Source organism: Penaeus vannamei, chromosome 34 (assembly GCF_042767895.1).
Source record: "Penaeus vannamei isolate JL-2024 chromosome 34, ASM4276789v1, whole genome shotgun sequence".
Lineage (NCBI taxonomy): Eukaryota > Metazoa > Arthropoda > Malacostraca > Decapoda > Penaeidae > Penaeus > Penaeus vannamei.
In genome coordinates, this window is record NC_091582.1 from 22,869,070 (window position 1) to 22,879,069 (window position 10,000).

Consider the following 10,000-nt stretch of genomic DNA (forward strand, 5'->3'; position numbering starts at 1 on the left):
AGCTCGAGGCACGCCTAAGAGCGGGAATTGAAGCAGACAGACGCTATGCAGCGGAAAATTCTGCCAAAATCCGTGCCATCCACTCAGCTCCTACCTACGATGAGTTTAGACAGCTTGTGTTGGGTAAGGAGATGTCTGTGTTGATGTCTGTATTGTGCTGGAACAACAAGCTATTTTTATATTTTTGCCTTAAAGTAGTCTCTTGATTTAGTGGAATATTAGGGGGAAAGGTGTCTCTTGATATCATCAGCCCATTAAATCAGATGTTACTTAGGGGCTCAGTTCTTATTGCTTATGATATAAAAAAATATATGTTTATATAAGTTATACATTAGTCTGTATTCAATATATGTAAGGAGAGAAGGGTATCCTGTAGCTTCTAATTTTTATAAAGCAGTTGTGTTGTCTGTTTGCATGTATATAGGTGTGATGCACAATTAGTTTGAACTGAAATAGGAATGTGAGGTGATGAAATTGTGTAACCCTTTCCATCTAGGCCCTTGAAATGCCGGAACTCTAGTTTTCATTCTGTATTTATAGAATTCATTAGAAAATGTGATTTTGATGCAATTATTTATTGTGATTTGTTGGTTGTTAAGAAACAGGTTAGCAGAGGAGAGAAAAGGCAAAAACACGACTCTATTGTTCCAGACTTTACAACATGTGGTTCCTTGGTTAAAAAGAATGTGTCCAGCAATAAAGAGTTAAAAAATGTGTCAAACAATAGTTTTCTGCCACGTTAGCATTATATCTTCATTATATTTGCCTTGAATTGCTAAGGAACAATTTTAGTATCTGCTGTTGTAGATGAAATCTGCATTTTGCATTTTGAAATATCAGTGTACTTATTTATTTTTTTATAATGATACCATTATTTTTTTGGTTATGATAGATGAGATAAAATGTTTTGTTTTAGGGATTCTGTTTTTTAGATCTTTAGGAGAGAACTGTAATTGAATATAGTTGATTATTGATATTCATTTTTTTTCTTAGGTTTGGATAGATGAAGTTATGATTTTAGTTTATATTATTTCCTTTATATAGTTGTTTTATATAATCTGTTGGAATCTTTTTATTAGTCAGAATCTGTAAATTTTCTTTAATGAAACAAACATATCAGGAGGTTCTTGATACTACCATATACATGAATTTTCACAGTGATGACTGTGAGGCAGAAGTACCTTCTGTTTAGCCTGTGTGTACCTAGCATTATACATCAGAACAAGAGATTTCATTTCACAGTACCAATCAGAAGCAATTATTAACTTACAAGTACTATGTGTGAAGCCTCCTCATATTTATGTAAGAAGATTTGCAATTGTGAAAATAGCTACAAACTCTGGTACCAATTTCAGGGACCCATTTGAAGCCACTTGATCGAAATGACAAGAATAAGGTTCGTCCGTCCATTTGGAACTCCATAGCATCATCGGCAACAAAGAAGTGTAGCAAATTAACACCCCATGATACTGAAAATTCTGTATATCCTACTGATGTTCAGTATGTGAGTACCTATTTGTTTCTGCAAATTTATGCTAAATTAAGAGTTTGATGCAGTTTAGAATCTCTTGTGATTTAGATTCGCGGAAATGCACTGACATAGGCAGGATTTTAGGAAGAAGGAGGTATTCATAGCGATTGTTTAGGTAAGTAAAGTGAACGCGTACTACTTTTAGATAGAAAGGATCTGTAACACTTCTTGTGTTATCAACATTGATACTGTTATTATTATTATAGACATTATAATTATCATAGATTTATTTACATTACTAACATCATTATAAGATAAAAGAAAGTATTTCCAAAAATCTAATAAAAGGATTGACAGTGAGATAGGTAATACTATGAATTAGTTCATTGGTGACTAAGTACTTGTGGATCCATTTATGCATAAAGACAGTTAATAAACTAAACTCACTGTGGGGATGGTATGTATATACATGTCCTTGGTGGGAGCACATTAAATGCAAGGGGGCATGGCCCCCCTATGACACTCTTCCCATTTTAGTGGAGATCCATCCATAGATATATTACTGTATCATTAAGCATATAAATATTGGTAAACATCTTACATAAAAAAGTTTGTATTTTTGAATACACACACAAAAGCGGACACACACATGCATACATACATGCATGCATGTATGCATGCAGGTACAAACATTCAAGTGCGTGCACACTAACGCATGCACGCACATACATACAAGTGTGTATTCACACTAATGTGCACACACATACACACATGCATACATGCATACTCATGTGTACACATAAACATGTTCACACTGATGCACACATATGCAAACATATACAAACAAACATATACATACTTATATACATATGTACTTATATACTTATATACATACAAACACACAGCTATCGATATTAATATAAATTATATGTACACTTATACATATAGAAATGTATGCTTGCATATTGATACAATTTTTATTTACACACATATGTACATACTGATTTAAGATGTATCCCAGCATTTATCTAATGTTTGATTGTTCAACAGGATGTAAACAATCCACCCAGTACAACTGAGGGCCTTGTCCAGCTGTGGGAGAGACTAGATCTTGCAGAGAGACTGGAACTGTTGAGGAATCTCACGGCACAGTCTACAGAGAGGTTGGCTGGGGGCTTGGTGGCTGGGGGTCTCTTAGGAGACGCAATCACCACTCTGCTCGCATTCACACCAACCGTCAGCGATGTCGTCATGGTGGTCAATATGCTGCAGGCTCTAACACTGGCTAAAAGGTTGGTAGATAGGTTTTGTTTCTGTGTCTTTAGTTGCTGGTTCTTACATTTTGTGTATTCATGGATGAAGATCAACCACCTTGGATTCAGGTAATGTGACCATCATGTCATGAAAAAAATTTAGCTTGAGGGTTAGGTGATGTGACCACCCCTTCATGGACAAATTTGGCTGAAGGCTGGGATGATGAGAACATTCTGTCTTGAGAATTTCAGCTGTAGGCTGGGGTGACGGGAATTACTCGCCACAAGTGCACAAAGCTCTTGGGGCTTGATTAGACTTAGTGTGTATTTAGGAAGTGGCTTGCTCTTGTATCATTTCCATTGATAAATAAGTGTGGAATGTACTTTATGTCATCAGTGACTTTAAGAGTGCTAGATCCAGTGATGACACTATTTCCATGCACAGGTTCCTTTTCCTTTTGGCTGTGGCTTGCAGTGTATTTAGTATTACTAAAGATTGAAAATTACAAAAGCATTTTAAGAATTACAGTAACAAAATATTACTTATTGTTATTGTGTAGAGTTAAGATTACTTGGCGAGATGATATGGAGTCTGTGCAAGGAAAATAGGCTATTACCATCTTAACCCATCAGCAGCGGGTAAAAATTTTGTCAAGTTTACGTATGCACCGGCTTGTTGGCGCGCACCAGCAGTTTCCCCTGTTTGCGCCCGGCTCGATCGGTAGTTTGCGAGCGACATATAACACCTAAAAGCTTTTATTTTGCTATAATTTTTAAAGATATTAAAATTTTGAAGGTTTACCTTCACTTTAGGTGCCATTGCCTAAAATCTTTACCATATAAATGAAGCCGCTACTAGTGGAGAAAAACAACCTCCGTCCGACGAGCCAGTAGCGCGGGAATGGGCATGGCATGATGCCCCCGGTGTTTGGTCCACAACAGCCATGGCATGTACGTACGTGACACCCGGCGCCAATGGGTTAATGCAGCACATCATATGACGAACATAGATGTTGGATAATGTTAAAAAAAGCAAAAAACATGAAAGTTGGGAAAGAGATCATAACATTGCAAATGGGAGGTAAGAAGTATTGACACCTCACAAGTGTTTGAGTGGGCCAAGCATACATTATACACACCTGGGAGAATCAGCATTCATGTAAGCCTAATGCCTGGATTTTGGGCCATGTGGGTACAGCGAGGCACCCGGATCCAATAGGCTTAGCTTTATGCTATATATAATTTCCCTCTCAATCCCTTGTCCATTGTTGCCATAGGGGGCTTAAGAGAATGAGGCTCCCTGATAGGGATCACTCCTACCTTGGGCCTCGACTCAACTAATGTAGCATGGTCTTCTCTTCTTTCCTTCTCCTTTTCCTTCCCTTCTCCAACCCCTCTTACTATCCACTTCCAATGGTGTGAGAGTTATGTTGAAAGGATGAACGGCCTTGGGGAGCCATTGACACGGTATTCGCCTGTGCCCCTCAAATGGACCCTGGGATGTGGATTTTTTCTCTCCATCTTTACCATTGCCAGTAATGAATATTTTGTGCCCCTATTAAGGGGAATGAAGCTTGCTTCTTTGTCAACTAGCCCCATTAATTTTGATTCCCTTGGTTCCCAGACTCCAGGCTCTCCTTTGACCACAACTCTGAACACACTACTACTACCCCCTTTTCAATGCCTAGTATATCCTCAATCCATTAAGAATCATCTATCCAGGTCATTACTCAACCTCCAGAAAATCCTCTACTTCATCTCCTCCACCCCCACAGCTTTCTTCATCTACTACCCCCTCAACCATTATTACTTCTCTACAGCCTTATTATCTATCTCAGCGCTACTCCCTCTTCCACAAGGCCTCATCCTTCTACTACCCCACCTTTACAGATCTTTTGAGTACTCTGTTTAGCCCAGTCAAATGGGAGCATTTTTTTAAATCTCATCTACAGCCTCTTACTCTAACAGCACTCTCCTCTTCCACCAATGCCTCTAAAAACAAGTAGACAAAGTTTCCTTCTGCAGCTGCCCAGATCATTCACACTTTTTCACAGTTGCATCTGAATCCCAAGTTAAAGCTTTATCAACCCTGACTGACTTCACTGGCAAACCCATTCCTGCCAAGCCTAATCCTTCCCCCAATAATTGTACCAGAACTGTTTCAATCTATCTGACACACTGCCCTGTCTATGACAAGGATAGGTCAGATTTATGGAGAAGACTTACTTGTGTGCCTCATGGACTGTGATGCTGTATCATTACAATGCTACACCATTCCCTCTAGAGGCTGCCATAAATCCTTCACCATTATTGCCTAGATTACTTTCTGAAAACATGACCTCCCCATGGTGGAGAATACCTCGCTGACTTACCATATCATCCTTACCCCATCAATATCAGAATTGTTGGCATTTAGGTCACCCTGCCAAACACTACTGCTCCACAGTGTGATACCCTCTATGTACCCAACCTGGTCATGATTGATCAAACTGCTGTGCACAGTCATGCATGTATGCCAATTGTGGTGGCTCTCATAATGTATTTTATAGGGGCTGCCTTGCCTGCCAGTTTGACAGGAAGCACGTTGATGTCTTTCTCTCACTCCCTACTCCAGCACTGCTCTTCACTTCACCCCTACCCCTTCCAACCAAGATGTTTCTATGTCCCCCCTGTATCTGTTCCTCCTTCATCTTACCTTTCCACTTCTACCCCCTTCCTCTCTCAATCATATTCTTTTGCAGTTTTAGATCCAGACATCCTCATCTCTACTACTGCCCTGACACCTACCCCTTTCCCTCCTCTCTCTAACCATAGCTGACAATCTAAACATTCCACCCCATCTTCTACCACCCCCTCTCCTCTTCAGATGCCTATTTCCTCTTCTCCCCCTCATAAGAAAACCTTTGTTTCTCAGACCTCCCCAAACAAATCCACTTCAGAAACTCTCAAAAGCATTCAAGACTATCTAATCTTGAACCAAGATAACATACCTACACCTCATCCAACCTCCAATCTCTCTGATCTCATTCACTCTACATTCAAAGTAAATGCCAAATACATCCTCCCCCTGTTCATCCCTTCTTCCCACTCCCACTCCCAACACATCCTATTCCCACCTGCTTCATCTAACAATCACCCTTTCCTTCCCCATTATCCCTTCTGTTGTTGTGACTCTGTCACAACAACCCCTTTTGTGGATTCTCTCACTCATGACATCTCTCCTGAAATTGATCTAAACCCCCTTAACCCCCTTTCTATGGACATCCTTGCAGAATCCCACACTTCCTACTTTTGGCATCTTTGATCTAATCACCCTTGTTATTCCATTTTTACCCTCACCTATTTTTGCCCCTTTCAATGCCATACCATCTTGAACTGTTATATAACTTTTGACGTGTAGCATATTTAATCATCAACCTACCCCCCTCTTAACTCTTTTCACTACAACACCATTCTATAGTGCTATATGAAATTTCATGTCTAACACATTTAATTGGCTTTATAACCATTAACCATTATGAAAATTTGGTAGGTTGATTTTGATAGCTCCATTCAGTAGGCTAATTAGATAAATAAATTTAATTTCTTTTAAGGTTCACTCTGAGCGTAACCTTAGTATGTGGAGAGGAGCGATGGGCATGGGGACGCCTGCTGGAGAAGCTGCAGCTTGCCATCTCGGAAAGGCCACAAGATCTTGCCGAATTAAATGTCACTGAGTGGACTCTGGCCCAGCTGAAGCTCAAGTTTAATCTTTAGAGTATTCACTCTGAAATCATACAGATGTTCATGTCTTATTTGCAATATTTATGTTCTGTACTTAAGAAAATGTTGCTGGAGTAGTTGGTAAGAGGTTACTTTTTTATGGATTTTCATCCCTTGAAATGAAGAGCTTTTCTGATTAACGTCAATTCATTTTGCTAGCAGTGAAAGGATGATCATATGTGGAATGGTACAGTATCTATTTATAACAGTTCAATTATGTGTGTAGTGTTTTGAAGGATAATGATATCTAGTGCAGTCGAAGTTCAAAAATCTATGTGTCACTTTGATTTCATATTTCAAGTATCCAACAACTTGTAACATTTAGGTTGTAGTTTGTAAATTTGCTCTTCAAAAAATCACTTATGCTTTTCTTGGCACACATTTTGTCAGTTTGTGTTGATTTGCCTTGTACAAAAATTACTCAGACTCTTTAGCTTAAACAAGTGTAAAATCTTAGGAATACCTTCCAAGATGAAAAAAGCTGTATGCTTTAGAGGAGGCATACTTTCCTGACTTTTAAGAATAAAAAAAGGGGGGAGATAAAAAAATGCTGTAAACACTAGGCAGAGTTGCTATGTGAATCTTTGCTGAATGATGTGTTATTAGATGGCTATGGATTTACTAAAGGGAGGCTATATCTATGAACACTTAGATGCAAACACTGCAGTGACACATTTATGGTTATTACATTCTGACTCTCAGATTTTTGAACTTTGAATGTTGTAAGAAGATCTTGGTTTTCTTATTTTTATAAACTTTATGTTTGATGAATAACATCATTGGAAGATTGTCTGAATAGTGACTTTTTCTACAAGACTGAATGTGTGAGTGTTATTTGTAAGGGAAATAATTCATTGCATTTTCACATTCTTATACAAGATGAGGCTATATTCATATGTGTTTTGTTCTGATATATATTTTGTTGCATATTTTGTTATAAACTTTAACAACAATCAGACCTTGGATTTTCATGCAGAGAAACTGACCTAAATGTATAAGTAGTTGTGATAATAAGCAGTGGAAAAGAAGTACAGAGGCTTCCTGTGAACTGAATTAATAGGGCAGTGGTTCTTTATATATTTATCAAAACAATTTTTACTATTCAGATGACTACATAACTATATATACATGCATAAAAGTCATGGAACTTTTGATCACTTTTGTAGCAGGTATAATGTGAAAATGAGCACTGTTGAAATCTGAAAAAAATATGTCATGCAAAATTAGAGGAATATCTATTTTTAATAAAAGTCATGTAAATTCAGATATACCTACCATTATGAAAGTCATGTGAAATTAGAGACTTATGTACCATAAGTAAAAGTGATATGAAACAGAGATATAACTGCCATTAGGAGTACATGATGTCAATTGGAAAATATAAGTTTGTCATTTTAGTGAAGTTTCTCACCAGAACATAGTAGTGTCTCTCAACCATTGATAATTGAAAGGGATTAGATTCAGCTTTGATTAACACACTGGTGGAAAATGTTTTCATAGCTTTGGGATAAAAGCCAATGAGCACATTGGTAGAGAAGGAGATTCATATCACATTTATCTTACTTTAAAGCACATAGGAATAAAGGATAAACAAAGGAATCATATAGATGTTTATAAGAGCTACCCTGTCAACCCCGACCACTAAAAACAAACATCATCTCAACCACTGTTATAAGGGAATGATATCTATTATTTGTCTTTGGTAAAATAGCAAACTACTTGTAAACTCTAGTGTTATATTTGAGATATAGACTGCATGGTTGATGACAGGGATAAACTGGGAACCATTTGCTTTCACACAAAGCCTTTACCAATGTGAAAATCATATACCTGTAGATCTATGTAAAATTTTTCGTCAAGTTAGTAGTTTTAATAATGCGAAAATATTGTTACCATTGCTACTACTTGTGTCAGTTTCTCATTCACATGCTTGGAAAGTCATGGTTAAGATGTAGATTTCTTTATAAACAGCCATTATATTCATGTCCTTTTGATGGTTGGTCATTGTTTATATTTCATACTGTGTATGAGATTTGGCCCAATCGTCCATCTTTTACATATCTTTCACCTTGATGTATTTTGAGTATGTTGTTCATCTTCATCACACTGGATTTCCATTGTTCTCTCTTTTCTCATTCTCACTCTGCCTCTTATGTATATTAGCTGCCATGTATAATAACAGATCCTTTGGTAATCTTTCTATTTTTGTGTTCAATACTGTGATCATTTCCATATTTAGTGGGATATTTTGATATCAAAGAAGAAATAATAATGTTTGAAACAAATTCATTAAGTAACAATAGCCAGGACCTGTTATAAACTTTTCATACCCTTGCTACACCTCATATGATGAAATCATATATTTTGGCAGTATTACACATAGTTATTTTTCTTAATGCAGTGTAAATGGGATTTGTGGGTAGACAGTACCAAAGAGTATTACATGACGAGGGTGACAGGCTGTAGGGATTTTGATGGTATTGCAAATCTGATGATGAATAAGTAATATTAAGTAGACTTTCACTAAAGAGTACTGGCTTCCATAGCATTTAATTTTAATGCATATTAGCATAGGTTGATAATAGCTAAATGTTGTGATGATACAGCCCATATAATACCATCTAATACTCATAATGGGATATGTATATTTATTTCCCCATTGCACAAGTTAAAGACCATGGTCTTCTCACTAAAAGATTTTGCTTTATAGATGAAAGACGAAACTGCCTTGCACTTCCATTGTTATCACACATGACCCTAAAGCAAGACAAAATGGTTCAGCATTCAAATGGTTTGTTGAAATAGAGTGGAGGAAACCAAAACTTGTTCAAAGATTTGAAATTGATGTGGGAAATGATGATAAAATGACAGCACTTTAGTTATGAATACCTTTATAAAGTTTAGTAACCTATTGACAAGAGGTTTCATATGTAATGCCTGCTTTTTGCCACTTCAAAAATTGTTCTTGTTTTCCAAGATCACTTCAGGCTTTTGCTTGATTGTGGAATAACCACAAAGTTCAGTGACTCATTTTTTATTATGTGGATAATTATATATTCTTTGGTTTCTTTTTCATATTTATGTCACCCCACCCGTTGGACAAATATATAGATTATTGAAGATTGCGTTTGTAATGCTATTTCAACAATAATTTGTTCAACAATAAATTTCTTATATCACTTCTGTGCCAATTACATCTAGACCCAGTCTGATTTATTTTTATTATTTCTGTATCAAAGTTTGTTTTCTAGGATGTCAGAAAATTACATTTTTGAATCTAATGCATGTAACTTTTTTCATACGTGATCACTCGGAAAAAGACACATTTCTTGTTTTTGGTGTCATTTCAGTATTATCAGCACAGTGCTTTTGTAATGTTTCTCACCACATTGACGATATAAAGTGGGCATTTTCTGCACTTGAGTACAATGAAGGAATGAATGGTTCTGTAATAAATGTAATACTATTTTTCAGTATTAATTCCATGAAGATGGAGCAATGCAAGATAAAAAAG

At 36.8% G+C, this 10,000-nt stretch overlaps 1 protein-coding gene across 1 annotated transcript in view; it reads left to right on the forward strand.

Moving 5' to 3' along the window:
• The window catches only part of LOC113818470 (coiled-coil domain-containing protein 103), a 13,625-nt gene that overhangs the window by 2,755 nt on the left and 870 nt on the right, over positions 1 to 10,000 (forward strand). The window contains exons 2-5 of the mRNA XM_027370647.2: positions 1 to 123; positions 1,356 to 1,504; positions 2,522 to 2,763; positions 6,318 to 10,000. The exon at positions 1 to 123 is cut by the window's left edge and continues 47 nt beyond it; the exon at positions 6,318 to 10,000 is cut by the window's right edge and continues 870 nt beyond it. Of these exons, the coding sequence (XP_027226448.1) occupies positions 1 to 123; positions 1,356 to 1,504; positions 2,522 to 2,763; positions 6,318 to 6,480 (677 nt within the window). The 3' untranslated portion in view covers positions 6,481 to 10,000. The remainder of the gene's footprint in view (positions 124 to 1,355; positions 1,505 to 2,521; positions 2,764 to 6,317) is intronic.